We start from the raw sequence: 26,065 nt of genomic DNA on the forward strand, positions 1-26,065 counted from the left end.
AAACAGAAGTTTGGAGCTAAGGTTATAAATAAGTTTTTTAAACGCAAAAATTATTACCAAAGTGGGGAAGCTGTATTTTCATTTACACTTTAATTTTATTGACAGTGTAGTTGAGAAAGATAATCGCTATTTATTCAGTTAATTCAATTTATACACAACATAATTGCATGTACATTTATTTTATTAATGAGTCAATTCTTATACAGTAGATTTGATTAGTGTATCATTTTCTAATCAGCCTGACCTAAGCCTAAGGTTTATGTGTTAAAAAAAAAAAAATTCTCTGTGATTAACTCATGGTTTTTTTGACAAGGTTGTGAATTACATGTATGTTAAAATCAAGAGTAATATTACTAATTCAGTGATAATATTTGAGTGGTCCCCAGGCTTTGCTGTAGTAAAAAGTTATACAGTATATTTGATTAGTGTATAATTTTCTAATCAGCCTGACCTAAGCTTAAGGTTTATGTGTTAAAAAAAATTATATTCTCTGTGATTAACTCGTGTTTTTTTTGACAAGGTTGTGAATTATATGTATGTTAAAATCAAGAGTAATATTACTAATTCAGTGATAATATTTGAGTGGTCCCCAGGCTTTGCTGTAGTAAAAAGTTAGGTTCCGGGGGTGAAAAAGGTTAAGAACCCCTGATTAAAGGGTTAAGTCTTAAAAATGTAAAATTGAATGTAAAAAATATATATTGTGACATGTTGAGTTTCCTCGGAGATGATCAGCTCGCTGACAAAGTTGAGTTGCCCAATAGGTTTTTGTTGTGTTGTCATTTTTGTGTTTGCAGCGTAGTTAGTGTCGAGTGAAATTCAAGAGTTCCATAATTTATTTAACTATTAGCCACCTAGGGTGCGCATGCCGCAATTGCACTCAACTATGAAGTAGCGTGCCACAAAATACCTGTTTAAGGGGCTGTAAATGGCCTAAGAGACTGCAAATGAGACCCTTGTTTTGATCCAAGGAGGTGCCATTAATGTAAAGTTTGCCAACAGGGAATATAAAACTTAAAACAGCTATAACAAATGTCAACATGAATGGGCGACTGGTTAAACACAATGCAGCCAGAGCCACTTTAAGACTTGGACCAACAATTGCAAAATAGTTACAAAACTGACTGGCAGACAGTAAGAAAACAAGGTTCTTTCTGTAGGAATTGGACACATTAAAGGTCAGTCCTTACTAGACTGAATAGATGAATGCCTTTATCATCTATGTATGATTTTTGTTAAATGTGTTGGTCATAAGTACAAAATGTATCAAAGTTAATGAGACCAATCCTATGTGGTAAGATATGTTTTTGTTTTGTTTTGTTTTCACCAGTAAAGTTTTACATCAGATGTCCGAAGTGGGAATGCAGCTTTGTAAAGCCAGTTTGTAGTTCCACAGCACAGTCCATCCATTTATTCTTTTTGAAGGGAACCAACAGAACTGATCAGTACCAAACTACTTCTTGGCACTTTTATGGAAGGTTCCCAACTCCAGTGAGAAAGGATTTAACGTGTTGGCGGTCGTTTGTTTGTCATTGATCACAATGCAACAAAACAGGGTTGTCAACCTAAACTCAACCATTTGACTAAATGTCTTTTTACTGAGGTTTGCATAACATAGATCTGCAAGAACGTTGCTTGACCTCCCTCATGTTCAAGACTGAACAAAAACAAATTTGCAGAAAGCGTAGGCCTTTGCTTGCCCTGTCTACCTTACATCCAATTTCTACCGCTTGCCCCTATCAGGGTTTCAGGGAGGTTGGAGCATATCCCAGCTACACTCGAGCGGAAGGCAGGATACACCCTGGAAGAGGCGCCATCTCGTTGCAGGGCCAACACAGCTACCTCTTGTAAAAAAAAGTCCTGATTCCACACAGTCCTCCAGATCGGCCCCAAAATGAAATTACTTGGTCTTTAGCTCATTTCTGATATTTCCTGAAAAATCTGCCAATAACTTTTTCAAGGGGAACTGCACTTTTTTTTTCCGGAATTTTGCCTATCGTTCACGATCATTATTAAAGACATGTGATGACCGATGGATTCTAAATACTAAATAAACGTAAATAAAAGTCCGCTTAAAGTGGAGCCAATTAGGGCTCCACTATTCTGTCCATAAAGTCCATTAAATAACCATTCAGAAAGCGCAAACAACACTCAATTTACATTTCGTGACTTGAATATTAACCATGTATATTGTTATTTTAAACGCTAACGCAGATCAACTATTTAGAACGGCGGCGTGATCACTTGGGTGCATCACTATGTTTACATCGTTGAGTGGTCTGCTGCTTCCTAGCTTCTATGCTCCCTGTAAATTTATTGTAGATTATAAATAATGCCTCTCACCAAAAAAGTAGATGACTCAGAATATAATCCGACAATTTGGGACACGTTGTCAGCCATATAGGACCTGCAACTGAAGAGGATGACACCGAATGTTCTCCCCCGTTCCCCGCCCCATTTCTTTGTTAATGATTAAGAGACATTTTTCACCTAAATGGGAATATATGAACATCCTAGCAGTCAGCATTATAATGACAGCAGACTTTGAAGAGTAAGTGATGTTTTATTATGTTTGTTGGCTCTCATAAAGTCTGCAGAAAGCAGAAATCAGTGATGAAAAAAAGCAAGCATCATGACGTGCTTTTGAAGTTAATGCACATAAAAACAGACATGACAACGGTGTGCCATAATGCCCGTTAATAATTTTAAAACGGGGCACAGGTATTTTTTTAGAGGCGGTATAGTACCGTTTACGATTCATTGGTAATGCGGTACTTTACTAGTACCAGTATACCGTACAACCCTAATACACACACACAAACACGTTATTATAAGGCAGTCCTTCTCAAATATGCGTCCCCCCAGTGCGATGCCAGGCTGCTAGTGTGTGACCAAGGGAAAAAGGTTTTTTTTGTCTTACTAGAATATGAAGAAGTTTATGTAGCGTTTGGCTTGTGTGTCATGATCCTGCAGCTTTGCTGCTGCCTATCCTCTTTTTGTTGCAGTGCCTAGTTTTTGGGTCCCGGAGTGTAGCCACCTGCACGCACACCTGACATCCAATTCCTCCAGACTACTTAAAGGCCTACTGAAATGAGATTTTCTTATTCAAACGGGGATAGCAGGTCCATTCTATGTGTCATACTTGATCATTTCGCGATATTGCCATATTTTTGCTGAAAGGATTTAGTAGAGAACATCGACGATAAAGTTTGCAACTTTTGGTCGCTAATAAAAAAGCCTTGCCTGTACCGGAAGTAGCAGACGATGTGCACGTGACGTCACCGGTGTGAGGGCTCCTCACATCCTCACATTGTTTACAATCATACCCACCAGCAGCGAGAGCGATTCGGACCAAGAAAGTGATGATTTCCCCATTAATTTGAGCGAGGATGAAAGATTCGTGGATGAGGATAGTGAGAGTGAAGGAGTAGAGAAAAAAAAAAGGCGAAAGCAGTGGGAGCGATTCAGATGTTATTAGACACATTTACCAGGAAAATCCCTTATCTGCTTATTGTGTTACTAGTGTTGTAGTGAGATTATATGGTACCTGAAAATCAGAGGGGAGTGGTCACGGGTGTGGTGACCACTAGAGACTCCGGTGGGAGGAGGTAATAGTCCGCAGCTGCAGGAGGACGCAAGCTCCGCTCATGTCTACGGTAAGAGCCGACTTATTAGCACAATTTTCTCACAAAAACCTGCCGGTTGACATGTGGTCAGGAACCATGTTCGCTTGACCGCTCTGTTCCATAGTAAAGCTTCACCTTTGGGAATGTAAACAAGGAAACACCGGCTGTGTTTGTATTGCTAAAGGCAGCTGCAATACACCGCTTCCCACCTACATCTTTCTTCTTTGACTTCTCCATTATTAATTGAACAAATTGCAAAAGATTCAGCAACACAGATGTCCAGAATACTGTGTAATTATGCGATTAAAGCAGACTACTTATAGCTTGGATCGGGCTGGAAGAACATGTCTGCTACAACCGGTGACGTCACGCGCATGCGTCATCATACGCGTCATTATTCCGTGACGTTTTCAACAGGATACTTCACGGGAAATTTAAAATTGCAATTTAGTAAACTAAAAAGGGCGTATTGGCATGTGTTGCAATGTTAATATTTCATCATTGATATATAAACTATCAGACGGCGTGGTCGGTAGTAGTGGGTTTCAGTAGGCCTTTAAGCTCTCAAGGGCCTTCACTCGCCGCCAGTTCATTACTGATGTTTCACCCTTCCAGGAGTGTACATCTCTTTGTCTTTTGCGCCCCCTCACCTTTCTCGTTCCCTGTGGCCCAGTCCCGCCATTGCGGTTGAAGTGTTGTGGTAAATGTTATTCTCCACACCTGTGTGTGATTTCCATTCCTCCCACCTTAAGTGTGCATCCTTTGGGTTTTTTTCCTCCCACCTTCTTGAGTGCTCTTTTTATTATTATTTCAAAAATGTTCTACTCCACCTTGCCGATTATGACACTGTAACTACGGTGGGGGAAGAGGAAAGTCCGGTGTATAGTTTTCGTTATTGTTAATAAGGATACAATTTTGTGCAGAGGTGTACTTATAACAATTTTATAGAGAAATTATACTATTTATAGTTGCTGTGGAGAATCTGTGCGTGTGTGTGTGTGTGTGCGTGTGTGTGTGTGTGTGTGTGTGTGTGTGTGTGTGTGTGTGTGTGTGTGTGTGTGTGTGTGTGTGTGTGTGTGTGTGTGTGTGTGCGTGTGTGTGTGTGTGTGTGTGTGTGTCGGGGGGGATAAACTTGAGAAATACTGACCTAACTTAAGGTAAAATCCACTCAGTTGTTCCTTATGTAATTTCTGACATTTCCTAAAAGTTTCATGAAAATCCTCCCATAACAGTTTTAGGTATTTTACTAACTAACAGACAAACCAACGACAAAAATTACATTACCACCTGGCGGAAGTAATAAACAGTACCTCTACCGCTTGCAGCCAAGGAGCATTCCATTATTCTTACATTGCTTCAAGACACGACAAATCAACAATCAATACCAGTCACTGGACTCTATCGTACATTGACATAAGACTTTTTCACTTACGATAAGATACCAATATTATACCCGTGAGTATTGGCCGATGGGGAACATATTCTAAGTGACAAGGGCTTAATTTAGAGTTATTTAGACACAAGGGAAACATATTCTAAGTACCCTAACCCTAACCCTAACCTTATTGAGGGAAGACTCTTAGTTAATGGCTTACTGGGTTTATAATAAGGCCATGCAGAATAAGGCAATAATACGTACTTAATAATTACTCATTAAAAGCCAATATGTTACTAATTGCATGTTAATAAGCAACCAACTAATGGTGAATATGTTCCCCATACTAGGGTGTTACCATATATATATATATGTATATATATTAGTTTTTATTTTATTTTTTTTCAATGTGGAATGCTAGAAAATGTTTGATGAAGCGAAATTAGTTAAAAAGAGAATAATTGTAGGAATTAATATTACTAAACTATTTATTATTAACGTCTGAAATGGACTTATACTGTCCATCCATTCATCCATTTTCTACCGTTTATTCCCTTTGAAGTCACGGGGGGCGCTGGTGCCTATATCAGCTACAATCGGGCGGAAGGCGATGTACACCCTGGACAAGTCGCTACTGTCTGAAGTGATATTTTTCTTTTTTTTTGGCTGATACCCAATGGCCACAATAATTCAATAAATTAGCTCATGACACAGTAAGTTGAATGATACAGACACATTTATTACCGGATACTTTCTAATACACTTCTTCCTTGGAGACTTTGTATATGTAAGTAATATGCTAATACAATTATTTGATACTTGTTTATATTGAGTACTAATTCTTGGCTACAATATTGTTACAGTAAGGTCACTTATTACGTATGTTTAGCTCGTGGGTTATCGTGTGCTTCGCTGTTGCGCAGCTCCAAGTTCCTAGTAGCCTATAACCTACCATGTTTACCTTTTGTAAACGACGAGACGAAAATCCCCAAAAAGACCAACTTTGTGTGTTTATTGGAGGACATTTAGATGTTAACTGGCTGTGCAGCTTTGCACAAGCAAACACGCTGCAGGACTGCTTGTATCGGTGATTATATCACACATTTTACAAAGAAGCCCATATCATCCAGTAGTTTTTTGTTGTTGTTGTTGATATCGGACAGATCTCCGATATCAATGTCTGTACTTTCTAATGAAAAATTCCACCACCCTCTTCAGTCCACACATTTTGTAGAGGAAACAGATCTACATTTAGCTTTCCAAACTGTACTGTGGTGAGCTGAACTGAACCATATCACTTGGTGGAAATGTGGCTTAAGTGAGGGAGAGTGAGTCTACCCACAGAAAGGAAATGCAGCTGCACACATCATATAAATGTATTTTACCTCGTGTACAGCTGAAGTTAGCTCACCAGATGTTTTGGCGCATTCCCTTTTTTGGCAGCTTACACTTGTAAAAACGTTCTAAATACAACAAAAGCAGACATTTTTACTGCTGCTAGAACCAAGCGATTGTTTTCTTGTCTTACACTTCACTTTGGAAGTAAAACACTGCTGTTAAACACTGCACAATGTCTTCTGGTCTAACATTGATTCTCTTACTTCTTTTTTTTGGTCCCAAAAATTATATTCAGATAGCATCGCTTGCAGAACGTCCTGTATTAGGAGTGTCACGATCCAATTTAGATATCAGATATCTATCCAATACCAGCAAAGAAAAAACAAGTATGGAATTTTATGAGCGAGCATGTCAAATGTGCAATCTAATCTCCGATACAAGCAGTTCTGAAACATGTTTATTTCGGCAATGCTGGACAGCCAGTTAACATCAAAAACGTCTGGTGCTCTTGAACAAACCTAAGTAGCTATCGCAATCGATATTTGTATCGGCAATACTGGCCCCGTGTTTACATGGAAGCAGCTTAACAACTAGCAATTACCTCGATTTATGAACCCTTCTGTTTGCTAACTTCCTGATTTACGAACATTTAGATTTAGCCAACTATGTTTCTGTGTGCAAACAATGTCTTGCCATTTTTGTGTGTTATTTTCCCCTTTTGACAATTTTTGTCCATTTTGCTCCCAAAAAAGACAACAGACCAGCGTGAAAAAAAGGATGGAATCACTGTGGAGTTGGAAAAAAAAAAAGACTACCGTATTTCCTTGAATATCCGCCGGGGCGCTAATTAATTTAAAACCTCTTCTCACTCCTGCGTTTATTCAAAGCATGCGGTAAAAGTAAGCAGGCGCTAATAATTTTAAAACCTTTCTCACCCCTGCGCTTACCAATGGCATGCAGGTTAAAATTGAGTGTGATAATAAATAAATAAAAATAATAATTAACCTGCGTCCGTGGCCCGGTGGTTGGGGACCACTGCTCTCCAACATGTCATCGCGCCCACTTTTACTTCATGTTGTGTGCGTGCCGGGCAGACGCATGCATTTCACTGCTTCTTATACGAGATTGCAATGTATACTTGGTCAACAGCCATACCTTTTACACTAATGGTTGTGATATAAACAACTTTAAAACTCTTACTAATATGCGCCACACTCTGTGAACCCACACCAAGCACATTTCTGGAGAGCATTAGCTCTGTGGCACATTATAAATGCAGCATAGGGATTACCCATTATGCCGTGCATCCGTGACTATTGGCTATTATACAAGCGCCCCCAACCCCGCCCACCTCAACCAACGCACGGAGGAAGGGGGCTGGGGGGCTGTGTAGCCAGGAGTTGTGGATGCATTGCATTGTGGGTAGGTGTTGTGTTGCGTTTGTGGTGTGTTGCAGGGCATATGTTCTCCAGAATTGTGTTTGTCATCGTTTAATGTGGGTTTGCGGAGTGTGGCACGTATTGGTAGGAGTGTTGAAGTTGTTTTATATCACAACCATTAGTGTGATCTGTATGGCTATGGAACAAGACCCCTGGTTTACACACAGTAAAAGCAAAAAAAACAACTCTTTTGCCGTTTAGAAAAAGAAGGCAGGGGAAGCGTCACTCGTGACGTCACGAATTTGACCTAGTGGTAAAAGTAAGCATGCACTTATTAATTTGGGGAGTGAGATTTACCCGGCTGTAATTCAAGGTAAGCGCATATTACATGCCCAGCGGCTAATCAAGGAAATACGGTATCTTTGATAAGTACTGTAATGGCGCTTGCAAGTATGAAATAATTGATGACGCCTGCTTCGTACCACAACAAGTGTTAATTGTGATGAGACCGGACTTTTCTGGAAAAAAATGCTAATCAGACTCATTTCACAGGCCAGAGTAAAACTATTTCTCGTTCAGCGGGGCCTCTTTCATGGCACATACTCCCTTGGCCCCTCCCCCTGCACTAATTTCTCCCTCTGTCTGTCTGCTGGTTCATGTGAGCTCCTTCTTTGTCGATGTACAGTAGGTGGATGTTACTTTTTCAAATGTATATTATTGTAGCAGTACGGTGTTAATGTAAAGGATTTGAGTGATTTCGGATTGTTTGTGAGCGCACCATAATTACTTCTGTGTGTCCGCGTTGTGGCAGAGAAGAGCATTCAGCACAGTTTAGCTTGTTGTTTTGACTTGTTAATAACAAAAAAATATGTTATATATTAAGTTTGTTTTATATTCAGTATTGTAAGTAATTTTATATGATGCTCAAAGTGTACTATGGATCCCATTATTTTACATTGTTTCTTATGGAGAAATTTGCTTCACTATACAAACTTAACAATTAGGAACCCTGTATAAAAACAAAAATTTGGTTCCACTCTATGAATGAATAAATGTTCTCCAGTCCAAAACCACATCCAACATGACCTACACTGGGTGCAAAAGTAATGTGACTGCTGTTAGGTACTGGACTGAGAGCCAGACCAGACGCTGGTGCAGTGGACCCTAGATGATGGTTCATGCTTCTTAGTAGTGACTACGACATCCCTTATGACACTGTTGTGAACCATTTCAAGTTCAGTGTGTCGAATCAACACATCAAGTGTAAAAAGTAAATACAGTTTAGACATCAACCTTAACAGTCCAGCTGCAATTGATTTAATGTGCTGAGTACGCATTGGACGGTTCATCAGTCAGTTAAAAGCCTACTGAAATGAGATTTTCTTATTTAAACGCGGATAGCAGGTCATTCAAAGTGTCATACTTGATCATTTCGCGATATTGCCATATTTTTGCTGAAAGGATTTAGTAGAGAACATCCACGATAAAATTCGCAACTTTTGGTCGCTAAGAGAAAAGCCCTGCCTTTACCGGAAGTCACAGACGATGACGTCGCAAGTGAGGGGGCTCCTCACATCCTCACATTGTTTTAATGGGAGCCTCCAACAAAAACAGCTATTCCTAACGGGAAAACGACAATTTCCCCATTAATTTTGAGGGAGGATGAAAGATTTGTGTTAAGGATATCGATAGCGACAGACTAAAAAAAATAAATCAAAGTTTTAAAAAAAAACGCAATTGCATTGGGACGGATTCAGATGTTTTTAGACACATTTACTAGGATAATTCTGGGAAATCTCTTATCTTTCTATTGTGTTGCTAGTGTTTTAGTAAGTTAAATAGTACCTGATAGTCGGAAGGGTGTGTCCACGAGTGTATTGACGCCAGTGTCTGATGGAAGTCGACGGCAGCCGTATGTACGGCACAAGCTCAGCTGATCTCCGGTAAGTGGCGACTTTTTACCACAATTTTCCCACAGAAAACTGATGGTTGACATTTGGTCGGGATCCATGTTTGCTTGACCGCTCTGATGCATAGGAAAGCTTCACCTCTGGGAATTTTAAACAAGGAATCACCGTGTGTTTGTGTGGCTAAGGCTAAAGCTTCCCAACTCCATCTTTCTACTTTGACTTTTCCATTATTAATTCAACAAATTGCAAAAGATTCAGCAACACAGATGTCCAAAATACAGTGTAATTATGCGGTTAAAGCAGACGAATTTTAGCTGTGTTTGTGCGCAGCGATAATATTTCCTAACAGTCTGTGACATCACGCGTACACGTCATCATTCCGCGATGTTTTCAACAAGAAACTCCCGGGAAATTTAAAATTGCAATTTAGTAAACTAAAAAGGCCGCATTGGCATGTGTTGCAATGTTAATATTTCTTCATTGATATATAAACATATCAGACTGCGTGGTCGGTAGTAGTGGGTTTCAGTAGGCCTTTAAAGGACAAGGAATGAAAGTCAGTGAGGACTGAAGGAACACTGCCAGCAGAGAAGTCAGGCGAGTTAACCGCTAGACCATGAGTGACTTGCAAAGTAAACAAATAAGAGACTCACCTGGTACAATCTCTTCTTGTGTCCCAAAAACCACCACTGGTTTGTCGAGTGTCGGCAGTGGGCGTGGGGTCAGTGGGTCCGTGGGCTTCTGGTTCACTGTAACTGGCTTATTAGCAGGTGGATTTGGAAGAACAGTGTAGCCCATTCCCCCAGGACAGATGTCTTTGAACATGGCTGTGGAGAAAAAGAACAACAAAACTTAGAGGGGAACTGCACTTTTTTGGAATCATGTCCATCAACCAAAATCCTTTTGTGAGAAAAAACACACGTCTTTCGATTCTCTAGGCGATCTAAAAAGAGAAAAACTGCGAGCACGAAGTGGTTGACAATGTAGATAATGAGGATTAACTTGTTTTGGCTATAAAGCACAAAAACATCCATCAATACATGCTGTAAAGATGTAATGTAGTAACGGACACATGCATGATAACATGTGATATTTATGTATTTTGTTCTTTTTAAGTATTCCCATAACTACTTTCCTGGTCGCATTTCACTGAGAGCATAGCAATGGACGCAACATTAATCAACAACAATAACAACTACTAAACCTGGCAGACATGGTGAGAGCCAACGACTACTACTTTTGGACACATGATAGTTCACAACTCTATATTTTTGAGTCTGGATGTAAGGGGAATGAGCTACAAGTTTTAGAAGCTGGGTACTAAGTAGATCCCGCTATATTGAAACACTAAAGCTCTGTCCTTGCGTTAGTATTCAGCACTAGTGCTATATGTTTAATCAACAACATAATACTTCTAATATTTGCCAACTGATTGTATCATTCAGCACAAGTTTTGTGCTTCCAATTGAGCTGGTAAATTCAGCACAATCCTCGGATAAATAATGCTGAGAACTAACAATAATTTTCTTGAGTCTTCCGAGTGATGTCGTCAGGTCTAAGTTGAGAGCATGTATCCCCTGATTTGAATTCAAAGTTGACCGATAGCTCGTCTTATGGCCACAACATTCTACTATATAGGTGTGAAGCGTGATAATATAGTATTACCTTTAACAAACTCACAGGCGATTCAGCAGCTGCTCAGTAGCTAGCTTACCTCTCACTATTGGCCAGTGGAGCATCTCCTGATCAAGACGCTGTATTACTTGTTATACAACGTGCTGAAGTAGTTATTCGGTGTTCGCTCTTACAATAACAATGTTGCCATGGTTTGGTTAATATGCTGGTCACGACATGTAAATAGAGCGTTGTTGACGTTATTTGGATATTTTTGGTGCGTGTTTATAAAGCATAGTTACTCACCTCTTGCTAGCAGTTTTTCACTATTTAGAACAAACAGAAAAGAGAAATACTTGCATGTTTTTGTTCCACATAAGTATTGTGAATGATGGGTAAAATGTGCAGTTTCCCTTTAAATGTGGAGTAAAGGACGCCTGCTGCCTGTTCCTGGATAATTCATTTACCAAAGAGTAATACAGAAAGAAGCCTGCAGCATTCAGGAAAGCTGTGATCTTCATGCAAGATAAGACCACATTGCGCACAACCAACTAAAAGCAAAATTCTTCGGCTTGGCGAGCAAAAGGCTTTGATGATGACCGAAGAATGACCTGGCACTTTCTTCACCTGACTTACCGCAAGTCCTATTAGGATTTGTCAAAGATGGGACAATACATCTCTTTGAAAACTAATTGCTAGGTTGTGTGAACTGAATAAAAATCACTGAACTGACTCGACCATTTACTTCTAAAATATAATATATTGATTATAGAGGTGCATCAATTTGTCAACATCGTCAACAAAAATAACAGTCGGTGACATAATTGCTTGTGTTTTTCTGTAAAAAAAATGAACATGCGACCGGCTACTAGCAGCAAGAGGAAGAAAAAAAAGGCTGTGGCTACTGCAACAACATCAAAATATGGAAACCCTATACATGTCAAAGACACTAATAACTAGCTAAGTTTACAAAGTGGACCTTGCTTTTCAAGGCAGTTTGTCTGTTATGAGTGAGCATTTAAACACTTGTCAGACATCTGAAGAATGTGGTCTCTCAGTAAGATACTGAGCTTGTTAGCCAGCTGGCTACAAAAGAGAATCACATAATCCTTTACTTGTTTTTTTTGCGGATATTGGATTGATATACGATATCCATGCCACTCTGAGTAAATGTTGTACTTCCCCATTACATTACTTTATAAAACCATAGTGGTTATTTGAACACCATTTATTTGTATTTTTTTTTCGTATAATACTCTGTATCTAAAAGTTTATTCTTCTTTTTAAATGGGATGCTACATGATATTATTTTTTTCTTTTCTTCAGGGGGGCAAGCACCAATTAATGGGCGACACTTTTGAATGGAGGTACTACTGTATGCCAACACTTTGAATGTAAGGGAAAGTTCCCTTCCTGTTGCCTCCACCAACCGTTCTTCTTTTGTTTTTATAGATTTTTACGTAACAATGTATGTCGTTGTTGACTTAGCAGGCACTTTTTAGTAACAAGAAAAGTGTGTTACACCGCTAATTGCCTCCCATTCAACAGTCCCTCCAATAATCTACGACTACTTCACGCAAAATCAACCAATCCGTGAATATTATGCGCGTCCTCGCAATTTTGTCCTATGGTCGCAACTTGACCTGCACTCAAACGCACACGTCAAGTGTCTAATCAGGAGGGACCAAACATCTTTTCGTGCCTTTGTCACCATTTGTGGGTCTTAAATAGCTGTCAAAGTGTACCAACTTTTCAAAAAACCTACTCAGACTTCTTCTGTCCAGGTGAAATGCATAATATATGATTTAGAACTGGGGTCGGGAACCTTTTTGGCTGAGAGAGCCATGGGAGCCAAATATTTCAAAATGTATTTCCGTGAGAGCCATATAATATTTTTTTAACACTGAATACAACTAAATGCGTGCATTTTTAAGTAAGACCAACATCTTTAGAGTATAATAAGTCTCTTATTCTTTTTAATAACATAATAAATACAATACTTCTTACCATTAATGCGACATCTTGGACAGGTGCGATAGAAAACGGATGGTTGGATTAAAATGCATGAGAATGATTTATCATTTGAACGTTATTTTTAACACTGTGATTACCAGCGGAATTATTAATTACTTCTCGTGTTAAGCAATGTCAGCTAAGAGATTTATCTGAGAGCCAGATGCAGTCATCAAAAGAGCCACATCTGGCTCTAGAGCCATAGGTTCCCTACCCCTGATTTAGAATAAACTTACAGGGAGCAAGGAAGAAAGGAAGCAGCAGATCATATATAAGGAAAGAAACTTCTGATCATGGCACCACTCTAAATAGTTTTTCCGGGTTAATACTTTTAATAACAATATCACTAATACTTGGTTAAAGTTCAAGTCACGAAATGTATTGTAGGCGCTTTTTGAATGGTTATTTATCGGATTTTATTGGCGAAAAAGAGGAGCTTCCTTTAGCCCTGCTGTAAGCAACTTTTATTTACATTTATTTAATATTTATATTTTATAATGATTGTGACAATAGGAAATAAAAAAGTGCAGTACATTTTTCAAGCATAAAACAACTTGTGGACTGAGCAGACAGCGGAAACTAAGGCAGCCTTTGGTGGTGTTTATTTTTCTACATTTATAGTGAATTATTCTATGATTAGTTATTAGTGACTTATAACAGTACAGTAATTTTGACAATGAGATCTTACTATGTGCTTTTACAGCCATCCATTGTCCGATTTTAAGTCTGTGTGGTTACAATTACAAGGATCACTTAAAACAATGACAAAACATTTATAAAATGACAAGTTAATTCAATATTATTGAAAACAAATTAGCAACTTTTGCCGCAATTGTCTGTAAAAGCTGCTGCAAGTTCAGGCCTGTAAAATCCTGGAGGGACTGACTCCAATCATTGTGATGATTTAGAAGTTTGTAATCGGTCAACAGTCAAATGAAAGCTGAAGGATATGATCGCTTCAGTAATTGTGCATTCTGTTTGCCTTTTGCAAATGAAAGTGCTTAACAGTTGAAGTGGGATAAAGAACAGGCGACAAGATACATGACTAAGGTCTAAGGTCTGGAAGCCTTACCTGTTCCTGGAGGGGGACATTTGTCACAATGTGGTCCCCAGGCTTTGCCAACACTGCAGCAGCAGAGCTGCTTGCTCAGCTGAGCAGACACTGGGTGCAAACATTGCCTCCCTGAGCTCACCAAACGGAAGCAAGCTCCCTTCTCCTCTTGAACGGCAGATATGTTGGCTGAGGAGTGCAGGAGGAGGGCAAAGACCAGAGCGGATGCGATGGAAGTGGGGCACCAGGGGTGGGGGAGACAACACAAGGGAAAACACATGACAAAGTGAAGAAATCAAGGAGTCCCTTTCACCAAAGCAAACACAATAATGGCAACAGTATTGTCCTCGGCCCTCAGACTGGCTGACTCACGTCGACATAAACGAAATCTTGCGTTCACGTGCGATTTTGTTCAGAGTCAAAAGGATAATGGATGATAAACATTTTGCTGAAAAGGCTTTCCTCCATTTGTGCATATTTATATTTTTTGTGTTTTCATACAAAATGTATACTCTTATTTTATAGAGCTAGTTTTGCATGTCCCTCTTGAGCATACTTGCCAACCTTGAGACCTCCGGATTCGAGAGAGGGGGCAGGGTTGGGGGGCGCGGCTTGGCTTGGTGGTAGTGGGGGGTGTATATTGTAGCATCCTGGAAGAGTTAGTGCTGCAAGGGGTTCTAAGTATTTGTTCTGTTGTGTTACGGTGCGTATGTTCTCCCGAAATGTGTTTGTCATTCTTGTTTGGTGTGGGTTCACAGTGTGGCGCATATTTGAAACTGTGTTAAAGTTGTTTATGTGCCCACCCTTAGTGTGACCTGTATGGCTGTTGATCAAGTATGCCTTGCATTCACTTATGTGTGTGTAAAAGCCACATATATTATGTGCCTGGACCGGCACGCTGTATGTATGGAGGTAAAGCGATAGGTTGTAGAGGATGCTAATGGCTGTGCCATTAACGCACGCCCCCAATATTTTTGTCTGGGTGGATATCGGGAGAAATTCGGGAGAATGGTTGCCCCTGGAGATTTTCGGGAGGGTCACTGAAATTTGGGAGTATCCCTGGAAAATCAGGAGGGTTGGCATGTATGCTCTTGAGTTTTTGTAAATCTTCATTGCAGCGGCTAACAATTTAAAAATACATTTTTACTATGCGCTGAACAGGAAGTGAGTGTTTGCATGTTAAATGTGGAGTAATTACAAGTTATTTTACCACATAGTGATTAAGAGGAAGTTAATACTACAACACGTCTACGTGAGTTAACCATTTTTCATATAAATTATTCTTTTGGCTCTCATATTTGGTCAAACATATAGCGTTTAACAATGTTTGTTGACGTCGACTTAAGTGGGCACATTTTAGTTATAGGAAAAACACGGCGGACCAGGACTTGATGAGCTGGTCTACATAAATGTGACTGAAATGGGAGAAGCAGCATCCTCCATCTAACATTTTTTGTCGATTACTATTGTCAGATTTAAACATTCTGAGGGAGAAATAAATGTTATGCAAAACACAAATATCCTCTGCGGAGTAGGATGGAGGGACAAATAGGAAAAAACAAATAAATAAATACATCTTTAAGGCTATGTTCAGACTGCAGGGTAGGATTTCCAATTATGTGTTGCTAGTGATCTACCAAGACCGTGTGTACAATTGATAACAAGTACACAAGTCATGCAGACCGCCATGCTAAAGATACGTTTTAGTGTGTATTATCGGCTGTCAACATGGAGACACTCACTTTTGCTTCACATCAGTCTACATATCTGTGATCAGTGCGACCTTTTCTGCAACATAGCAGTGCAATATAGACCAGTGGTTCTCAACCATTTTTCAGTGATGTATCACCTGTGAACATTTTTTTAATTCAAGTACCCCCTAATCAGAGCAAAGCATTTTTGGTTGAAAAAAAGAGATACAGAAGTAAAATACAGCACTATGTCATCAGTTTATGATTTATTAAGTTGTATAACAGTGAAAAATACTGCTCATTTGTAGTGGTCTTTCTTGAACTATTTGGAAAAAAAAGATATAAAAATACCTAAAAACTTGTGGAAAAATAAACAAGTGATTCAATTATAAAGATTTCTGCACATAGAAGTTTATTATCAACTCAAAGTGCCCTCTTTGGGGATTGTAATAGAGATCCATCTGGATTCATGAAAATTCTAAACATTTCTCCACAAAAAAATAAATCTTTAACATCAATATTTATGAAACATGTCCACAAAAAACTAGCTGTCAACGCTGAATATTGTTGTATTTTCTTTTCACAGTTTATGAACTTACACTCATATTTTGTTGAAGTATTATTCAATAAATATAAAGGATTTTTGAATTGTTGCTAATTTTAGAATACTTTTTAAAAATCTCACGTACCCCTTGGCGTACCTTCAAGTACCCCTAGGGGTACGCGTATCCCCATTTGAGAACCACTGATCTAGACCATAGAACCATGCGGACTCTTCGTGTTTTTTTTAGCACGAAGAGTCCGCACAACTGGCAGAACACCAGAAAAGGGCATGTTGCAAGAAGTTTTTTTTCATGTATTAATAATCTCTTTATACAAAAAAAAGAACTCCATTAAAAAAACAGCAGTCTGCTCTCACTGGGATGTCGACTGATGGGATGTTCATATCTTCCACGTTCAGATGAAAAACCAAAAAACAAATGCAAAACTATCTTTTCGTGTCGTCCTTGCGATGTCCAGGTCTAAGTTAAACGTCAAGGTTGACTTCTCATAAACTTCTCGGTTTATGGCCACAACCTCCTACTGTACAACTAAGAGGCCTGATTTATAATCTAAAATGAACTTTTATCAGTTCAGAGGCGATGCAGCAGCAGCTCAATACATCAATAGCTGCATTTGCTAGTTTACCCATCTTTGATCACGACCCCGCTATAAGTAGTTCCTCAACATTAACGCTTATATTAATATCAGTAACACTTGGTTAAAAAATCACAAGTCAAGACATGTGAATGAAGTATTGTTCGTGGTTTTTCTCTGTGTTTTTTAGAAGGATCTATGCACGCAATAGATTCATTGTTAGCCACCTCGTACTTGCAGTATATTACAAGTTAGAATGGATAAAACAAAGAAAGATGTGTTCCTTTCTAAATAAAATAAAAAAAGAAGTGCTGTTTCCATTTCCAAATATTCACAATATTTTAAGAATAGTGAATCGTAAACTTTCTTGGATTTTTGTGCTTTTAATATTGGTACTTAAATAAGTAAAGGTGTCAGGCTTTCCCCTGACAGTTTGTCTATATTTTAGTTTTGTTCTCTGCATTTGTCTTTTTCCTCTGTGTTTAGTATCTTCTCTTTAGTTCCTGTCTAGTGCTCTTATTGTGTCAGCTTCCTGTCTTGTTCCTCCTCAGCTGCGGCTGATTGGCACCTGGCCACACCTGTTGCCAATCAGCCTGCTCCTATTTGTACCTGCTTTGTCTTGTGTCAGTTGCTGGATCATTGTATTATCTTGTCGATGTCACGTCTAGTCGCTCTTGTCGTGTCGTACCTTGTCTTTGCAGCGTAGCGGTAAGCTATATTCAGTTGATGTTTGTAGCTTACTGATTTTTTGTTCCCTGCTTCCGTTTTATTTTTCATTATACAAGTACGACTTCTGTTTGCTTGTTCGCTACCCGCTAGTTTCCACGCTAAGCTCCTGTTCGTTATTTTGTAGCTCCCAGGCTAGCTCCTTTTGTTTGATTATCCGCCTCATGCGCGCTTTGTGTTTGTACCCTTTTGGTTTTGTTTTTGTCTTTAGTATTTAATTAAATCATGTTTTCACATTCCATGCCTGCCTCCATCTCTGCTCTTGGGGTTCAACACCAAATAACTCTGACAAAAGGTTCACAACATTCAGAACAGATCTTATTATGGGTTTGTGACAGAGTTTTTTGGTTTGGTTTGATATACACCCCAGAAGACCATCAATCCCAATAATCAACCACTATCATGTATAATATAAAAAAATCCATCCATCCATCCATCCATTTGTTACCGCTTGTTCCCTTTTGGGGTAGCGGGGGGCGCTGGCGCCTATCTCAGCTACAATCAGGCGGAAGGCGGGGTACACCCTGGACAAGTCGCCACCTCATCGCAGGGCCAACACAGATAGACAGACAACATTCACACTCACATTCACACACTAGGGCCAATTTAGTGTTGCCAATCAACCTATCCCCAGGTGCATGTCTTTTGAAGTGGAAGGAAACCGGAGTACCCGGAGGGAACCCACGCATTCACGGGGAGAACATGCAAACTCCACACAGAAAGATCCCGAGCCTGGATTTGAACCAAAACTGCAGGACCTTCGTATTGTGAGGCAGACGCACTAACCCCTCTGCCACCGTGAAGCCCCAATCGTATTAAAAAAAAAAACCTTAAAAACGGCAACTAAAGCTTTGATCCTTGAATTGAATTAGTGTAAAAAAAAGGCTGTCAAAGCTGAAGCATTAAATTAACGAGTAATCAAATGACAAAAAGTGTTTTTATACCTATCTAGTCTAACTGTAATTTAGTAATAAATAACGGTGAGTTCACTCAATCAAGCCTTTTCTAACGCTCCAACACTACAAAGTAATAAAAGTATGTGTGATTCTCGCTGACATCAAATCGGATTAGAATTGGTATCGACCGGTAGTCATGACTCCAATATCAGTATGGAATTGGAAGTGAAAAAGTTGCATCTAGACAACCCGACATGTAACTCGTGTTGCGTAGACAAACAAGTACTTGACTGCATGAATCCAGCACCTTGACAACCAGGTTAGAACAAAAAAGACAGAAAGACATTAAGAAAGACAAGAATAAACATGAGCAGTCAGCGTTGTTCAGATGAAAGCATGCAGAGGAGTTTAGTTTGTGTGGGCAATCAAACATCTCCACATGCCAAAGACAGCTGGATTTGTTTTCACTGGAACAGACCAAATATGTCTTCCAAAGCACAAAAGACCATTAGGGAGAACATGAAAGAAAGGCCAAAACTGTATACACTGGAGAACAACACTGTGTGTTGTGCTCATTTGACTGATTTCTTATAAGGAATATAATCATTCACTCTACACTTTTCATGCAAAGGAAAGTGGCAAACACAAACTGCTGTATAAAACAAAACAAAACAAAACAAAAATAATAATAATATAAGAATAGAAGAAAACATATACGCATTCACACACAGCATTATTGACAATAACAAACCATAAACAAAATATGGCAGGGCAGTGAAGATTTGAGGAAAAACACCACCTTTGAGGCGTCCCACACTGGAGAACAACTAAAAATTATTGCCATGAAAAAAAAAGTATAAAACTTATGATAAAATATATGAAAACATTAAAATATAAATAATTCAATTATCATATTAATAAGTGAATAAAAACATAAAATTGAGAGAATAGTACAAACCCCGTTTCCATGTGAGTTGGGATATTGTGTTAGATGTAAATATAAACGGAATACTATGATTTGCAAATCATTTTCAAGTCATATTCAGTTAAAATATGCTACAAAGACAACATATTTGATGTTCAAACTGATAAACATTTTTTTTTTTGCAAATAATCATTAACTTTAGAATTTGATGCCAGCAACACGTGACAAACAAGTTGTGATAGGTGGCAATAAATACTGATAAAGTTGAGGAATGCTCATCAAACACTTATATGGAACATCCCACAGGTGTGCAGGCTAAGTGGGAACTGGTGGGTGCCATGATTGGGTATAAAAACAGCTTCCATGAAATGCTAAGTTATTCACAAACAAGGATGGGGCGAGGGTCACCAATTCGTAAGCAAGTTGTCAAACAGTTTTAGAAGAACATTTCTCAACGAGCTATTGCAAGGAATTTAGGGATTTTACCATCTATGGTCCGTAAAATCATCAAAAAGTTCAGAGAGTCTGGAGAAATCACTCCACGTAGGCGATGATATTACAGACCTTTGTTCCCACAGGCGGTACTGCATCAAAAACCGAAATCAGTGTGTAAAAGATATCACAACATGGGCTCAGGAACACTTCATAAAACCACTGTCAGTAACTACAGTTGGTTGCTACATCTGTAAGTGCAAGTTAAAACTCTGCTATGCAAAGCAAAACCCATTTATCAACAAAACCAAGGAACGCCGCCGGCTTGGCTGGGCCCGAGCTCATCTAAGATGGACTGATGCAAAGTGGAAAAGTGTTCTGTGGTCTGACGAGTCCACATTTCAAATTATATTTGGAAACTGTGGACGTGGTGTCCTCTGGAACAAAGACGAAAATAACCATCCGGTATGGTATGGTGGTGTATTAGTGCCCAAGGCATGGGTAACTTACACATCTGTGAAGGCACCATTAATGCTGAATGGTCCATACAGGTTTTTGGAGCAACATATGTTGTCATCCAAGCAACGTTATCATGGACGCCCCTGCTTATGTCAGCAAGACAATGCCAAGCCACGTGTTACAACAGCGTGGTTTCATAATAAAAGAGTGCGGGTACTTTCCTGACCCGCCTGCAGTCCAGACATGTCTCCCATCGAAAACGTGTGGCTCATTATGAAGCGTAAAATACGACAGCGGAGACCCCAGACTGTTGAACGACTGAAGCTCTACATAAAACAAGAATGAGAAAGAATTTCAATTTCAAAGCTTCAACAATTAGTTTCCTCAGTTCCCAAACGTTTATTGAGTGTTGTTAAAAGAAAAGGTGACGTAACACAGTGGTGAACATGCCCTTTCCCAAATACTTTGGCACATGTTGCAGCCATGAAAATCTAAGTTAATTATTATTTGAAAAAAAAAATTAAGTTTATGAGTTTGAACATCAAATATCTTGTCTTTGTAGTGCATTCAACCGAATATGGGTTGAAAAGGATTTGCAAATCATTGTATTCTATTTATATTTACATCTAACACAATTTCCCAACTCATATGGAAACTGGGTTTGTAGAAATATTAATGATTAAGATAGAAAAAAACACATTAAAATAATCAAAAACAGATGATCATTAAAAAGCATGATTAAAAAGGTGTGTCTTTTTTCAGAAATGTCATCGCTCTCTGCAGTCCTGAGTCTTTCTGGCAGGTGGGAGCCATAGTGGCCATATGCCGCATCAAAGTGGGTGTTTGTTCTGGTATTTGGTAAAGCTAAAAGGCCAGTGCTAGATGATCTCAGGATCGAGGGTTGATAAGGTAAAAGCAAGTCAGATAATTAAGGCGCATGGCCATTAAGACATTTTAAAAACGAATATTATAACTTTAAAATCCACCAATGCAGCAACTTTAAAAATTGTGTAATCTGCTACCATCCTTTGTTTTTTCTCAGCAAGCGTGCAGCTGTGTTTTGTAGTAATTGTAGACTTCTGATATTCTTTTTGGGAAGGCCGGAGAGCAAGGGAAAAAAGTATGAATTAGCACCTCCGTGTTGGCCTGAGAGAGAAATGGGCGGACTTTCTTAAAATGACCAGAATGATGTCGCATGACTCAGATAAAATTTCAGCAGGAGCGTTCTGTAAAATCTCAATAAAATTTGCAGCCACTTCAAAAGTTAGGTAGCGATTTCTCACTGTTCTCACCAGAGGCCCGTGCTGGTTAAGACTGGTGATATTAAAAAAATCACAATAGTGGTCAGACACAGCCAAGTGAATAACAGAGGACACACCAATGGAAAGGTCCAGGGTGAGTCCACTCTTGTGAGTGTGACATGCTGCTAAAAATCAAAACAGTTTAAAACGTTCAAACACTCTCTGGATAAAAAACCTGAGGCGTTATTGAAATCACCAGTTATTACAATCATGTTATGAGAAGTGTGGATGAATGAAAAAAGTTCAGAAAATTCACTGATAAGAGAGCTAGAGTGTCGGGGAGTAAATATAAACAGTTACACACAAAATGGTGGGGCTGCTAAAAACCAAGGCTTCTGTTACGTCTTCGGGGGCACATAGCTGCGCTGGTAGCGTTCCTTCCAAGGCAGAGGACAAGCAGGAGTAATGCGCGGGTAAGATTAAGGTTTTTAATAAATTAACGTCGGAAAAAAATACAAAACTGAGAATGCAAGCAAGCGTGGAGCTAAAAAAAACAAAATGTCACCAAGGGTGAAAAACGAGGACTGCTACAAAATTCACTAGAGCGAGGAGAAAAACCAGGAACGTAACTTTTGCCTATCGCAAACATTGACCCAGCAAGTAATACTGGGTGACAGGAAACTATAAAGGGGAGTGATTAACCAAAACACCTGGTGGGAACTCTAATTGCTAAACAAAGACAGGTGAGGAGAATCAATGCCCATTGAAACCGACAGTAAACAGGGAAAGAGGGTGCACCCAGGAAACAGACGAAAATAAAAAGTAAAAATTTAGTGGGGAAGCCTTGTAGAGAACAACAGGTGCGTCTAACTTTTTGTCTAAAATCATATCATTCATTCAAAAAGTGTTGCAGAATAATGGTTGGGAAATGACCAAAACTCAATGGTCACATCAACGTCAGAACCTAACATTGATTAAATGTCAAATACCATGTTGTTCCAACATTATGTTTAAGTTGCTCATTGTCAGGACCTAATCCAACAAGTTCTCAACATTGTTTTAATGTCTTGTGCCTGCTGGGTAAGAAGGACGTGTAAATAAACTTCTGAACAAAATTTTAAAACGGGGGGAAAAGTCACATATTCACATTTTGTGCAGGATGAATGTATAAGAAGATTGTAAGTCCAGCATCAAAAGTCAATAAAACAAAATGTCTGCAGTTCAACCATTTTTACTTTTGGCACGAGAACCGCGTTAATTTCTGCCAGATAAAGATTAAAAAAACAGATTTAACCCACATTTCGACTTTTTTGATATGGTCTGAAATTTTTGATCATCTGATGAACAGCCTGTTTGAGTTAAAAAAAACAGGCTGTTTCCGCCTACATGTTCCTGTTTGTACTTTCTTTTGCAGGCAGCTTGTTCTAGCGTCTGGGGACAGAGCAACAAAGCAGGTGGACACACCCGTTTCATAAGCCCTGCGTCCATGCTGCGTTCGATGCTAAGATTCTTCATGGCTGTCCCGTGTTAATCCGAGTTCTATATTTTGTGCCAATGCTTCTTTTCCCCTTGTTTGCCACAGTCAAGAAGGAATTGTTCAAAACACACATGTTTTTGGACTGAATCAAGACTTAAAGTACAGGTCCTCCTCAGTTCATGGCCCCTGCTACCGCTAGATACTTAATATAAAAAGTAACATGTCACTAAATGTGCAATTGTTACTCAAACTGCATTTGTATATATTTGTTAATCATCAAAGAGGTCTTCAACAGGGGGTCCGTGACCCCTTGTTGATCCACAGGTACTGCAGGTATTACTTTTTAAAATATTTTTTCATATTTCCCCACAATTTTTCCACAAAATTTAAATATATTTGAATACAGATTAATCAGTTTCTCCAGTATTGTGTTGGCTGTTTTGTAAATCTTGCAGCCTCAAAAAGTCTAAATTCACGGCAGCTTTTTCAGAAAGTTGCGGTACAAGTTGCAATGTTTTAGGGATTTTTTTTTCCAATAACATTAAATCAACTTGAGATTTTATGAATTTCTTACTGTTAAGTTTTCCTTAAACAAAAATTGGAAAACAAATTCTGTATAAATGTTTTACTCGTTTTATACCACACCTACTCGTTTTATACCACACCGACTATGGCAGTAAAAGCATATATTCTGAGCTCATTGCCAAAGTTGTGATTTTCTGAATTCATTCCATCAACGTTTTAAAGGTGCTGTTTGCAACTTGCTCAGTAACAGTTTTCAAACCAAAACATACTAAAAGAACACCACTGGCAAGCTTATGTTACCTTTAGTGATTTTAATAGAATGTATTTGTTTTTAAAATGGTCTATATTTTACATAAATACTAAGTTTATGTAGATGGTGTTCACTCAATTGTCTCATCAACACATACATCCAGGAAGTGTGCGGATACAACAACAGTCCAAGAAAGCAACAAACAATTTGAGGTATTTCCGTTGTTATGACTGAATATACATTCAACGACAATTAACACTAACAATTCAAAGTGCTATTATAAAACTGGCAACACCAAAAGCCAATGTACGTGCATGTTTTACGTGTACGTCGTACCATTATAGAAGCCATAAGGGGGCGGGATATAATGACCAAAATATGTCAGCGTTCTCTAGGCATCTGTGTAAATGTTGCAAACAGCCCCTTTAGGTGTTCCTGGTAACCTTAACCTTAAAATGCACAGGATTACAACAAAAATTGGAAAAAAAATTACTGCATTTTTGACTCTCTTTTTTTTTTTCAACCACAGTTAAAAGTAGACACTAGATGGCAGTAAAAGTAATTACTCAGTGTTCATTGTCAAATTACTATAGTATTGCAGTTGATTACAACTAATATTAGTAGCATTTATTTCATTCACAAGTTGCAAACGTTTTCCTATGTTTGTCCATCTTAAACATTTGTTTATACCAACGGACTTTGGTCGCTACATACAACAGTACTATCTATCTATCTATCTATCTATCTATCTATCTATCTATCTATCTATCTATCTATCTATCTATCTATCTATCTATCTATCTATCTATCTATCTATCTATCTATCTATCTATCTATCTATCTATCTATCTATCCATCCATCCATCCATCCATCCATCCATCCATCCATCCATCCATCCATCCATCCATCTATCTATCTATCTATCTATCTATCTATCTATCTATCTATCCATCCATCCATCTATCTATCTATCTATCTATCTATCTATCTATCTATCCATCCATCTATCTATCTATCTATCTATCTATCCATCTATCTATCTATCTATCTATCTATCTATCTATCTATTTATCTATCTATCTATTTATCTATCCATCTACCAAATTCAGTATCTATCACTACTCCATTATCATAAAGGAATCACTGGAAACTCAACAGCGACATGAGCTTCATGTCCTAAATGCCAGTTTACTTGGGGCGCATGTGTGAGTTTGTACGACGAAGGTAAATCTAGGACCTGATTCACTTCAGTGAGTGACACCGAAAACTAGAGTCACTTAAAAGGAATCTAGTTTCCCATCACTACTTGCTACTAGCTCGATTTGTGTTGTAGTTGTATTTGTTCAGTCTTTGTTACTTGTAGGTTTTGGTCGTTACCTTTCGCTAATGTTTCTCCAGGTGTCTTCTTAACTGCTTCGCTGCTCTGTTCCTTGTAGGTGTTGTTTCCTGGCCGTAAAGCGTAGAATCTACTTCTATCTGGAAACTCATATTTGATTTGTTATGAGTTTCCAGATATATAAACAACAGTTGTTTTCAACATTTTTATATTTCCGCACTTACTCGTTTTTAAAATCTGTTAAAAAAAAATGTGTTGAACAACATTCATGACTCATGTCTCTGTCAGCATTGAAAACCTAGCCAGCACCGTCACACAAAATACTGTATAGTTAAATTAAATATATTTATCTTAAAATGCACTTTTTTGGGGAAATTTGTTTGTCGTTCACAATCATTATGACGACTGATGGATTTTTTTATGCATTCTAAATATTAAATAAATGTGAATAAAAGTCCACTTATAGTGGAGCCATTAGAAGCTTCACTATTTTGTAAACAATCAAAAACTGCCAACAATACCGTATTTATATTTTGTGACTTGAATATCAACCAAGTATTACTGATATTGTTATTATAAGCGCTAACGTAGATGATCTATTTCTATCTATTTCTTTGTGAGGACTATGAGGCATTCTTTATCTAAATGGGAATATATGAACATTGA

General features: G+C 38.5%; 1 protein-coding gene across 3 annotated transcripts in view; it reads right to left on the reverse strand.

The window, feature by feature from the left end:
• Positions 1–26,065, reverse strand: part of ltbp1 (latent transforming growth factor beta binding protein 1) — a 288,869-nt gene that overhangs the window by 89,256 nt on the left and 173,548 nt on the right. For 2 of the 3 annotated variants that reach the window (XR_009808158.1, XM_061911089.1), the window contains exons 10-11: positions 14,325–14,492; positions 10,279–10,452 (exon numbers count right to left, since the gene is read on the reverse strand). Coding sequence is in view for 2 of the 3 variants with exons in the window: in XM_061911089.1 (XP_061767073.1) it covers positions 10,279–10,452; positions 14,325–14,492 (342 nt within the window). In the remaining variant the exon portion in view is untranslated. The remainder of the gene's footprint in view (positions 1–10,278; positions 10,453–14,324; positions 14,493–26,065) is intronic. The other variant, XM_061911090.1, reaches the window with a different exon arrangement.

This window comes from Nerophis ophidion, linkage group LG09 (assembly GCF_033978795.1).
Source record: "Nerophis ophidion isolate RoL-2023_Sa linkage group LG09, RoL_Noph_v1.0, whole genome shotgun sequence".
Classification (NCBI taxonomy): Eukaryota; Metazoa; Chordata; class Actinopteri; order Syngnathiformes; family Syngnathidae; genus Nerophis; species Nerophis ophidion.